The sequence below is a fragment of the Perkinsus marinus genome (assembly GCF_000006405.1).
Source record: "Perkinsus marinus ATCC 50983 genomic scaffold scf_1104296962836, whole genome shotgun sequence".
NCBI classification, from domain to species: domain Eukaryota; phylum Perkinsozoa; order Perkinsida; family Perkinsidae; genus Perkinsus; species Perkinsus marinus.
The window spans coordinates 1-882 of NW_003205298.1; the positions used below are offsets into that span (position 1 = coordinate 1).

The 882-nt window shown below is 51.9% G+C and overlaps 1 protein-coding gene across 1 annotated transcript; it reads right to left on the minus strand.

The window, feature by feature from the left end:
• Nucleotides 1–83: 83 nt before the first annotated feature.
• On the minus strand, nucleotides 84–659 carry Pmar_PMAR024609 (hypothetical protein; the record flags this gene model as incomplete). The annotated part of the gene is made up of 3 exons (XM_002771411.1): nucleotides 84–215; nucleotides 347–566; nucleotides 640–659. The coding sequence occupies 3 exons, from the start codon at nucleotides 657–659 to the stop codon at nucleotides 84–86; spliced, it is 372 nt and encodes a 123-aa protein (XP_002771457.1).
• Between the last annotated feature and the right edge of the window lie 223 nt (nucleotides 660–882).

Sequence of the window (882 nt, forward strand, 5' to 3'; positions counted from 1 at the left end):
TATAATCATCATATCTTCGATCTTCGAAGGATGATGGTCGAGATCCGACCAATGGTCAGTGACCATCATCCTTTGGATTGTACCTAAACAGGGATATCAAGTAAAACAAAATCGTCACCGAGCGCATCCAAAACTGCTTTCTCTTCGGCCTTCTCCACCTTCCATATGTTCATGTCCCCCTTTTCATCTTGGACCGCCAGCGTCAGAGTACACACCTGAGGAGGAAGAGCAGTCATATCAGGTTCTTCCTTCTCTTGCGAGAAGTGAACCGATCCATCAAAATCAGAATAAAGCGCCCATCTCCCATCAACCATACCTTGAGATTGGATGGCTAGTCCAGACTTACCTTTCCCACTTGCTCGCCTGGGCTCCTTGCCACCATGCTTTTGGCACAGCTGCAAGGGGCCTGGGCGGGCAGCGGTGGTACAGCCATCCACGGTGCATCTTCTCCCTCCGCCGTGAGCTTTGCAGCGTTCGCTGCTGCCCACAGCACTCTTCGTGCACTCCAGAACTTCGCACCGACGGCCACCTCCGTGACTGATGCAGTACGGAGTCCCGTCCCGAGCCTAAGAGAAACAACCATCATTTGAAGAAAGGAACAAACAAAGAAGCTATGGAGTAGCCCGGAAACCTGCTCACCTGCTTGAGGCACCCTTCATGGGCACACAGCTTCCTCTTGTTAGTCACCTTCGGTCCACGAGGAAGAGGACCGAGGCCAAACTTGACGTGATGAACCTGCATCTGTCACAGAGAGTTTTTAAACGTATCACTGGATACCTGAGGAACGTATATATCTCGCTCGCCTTCTACCTCGCCGTTTCGGGCTGAAGCATGGCGAGCGAGATCTGCATCGCAACGCGCATTTTCTCCGCAACGTAATGA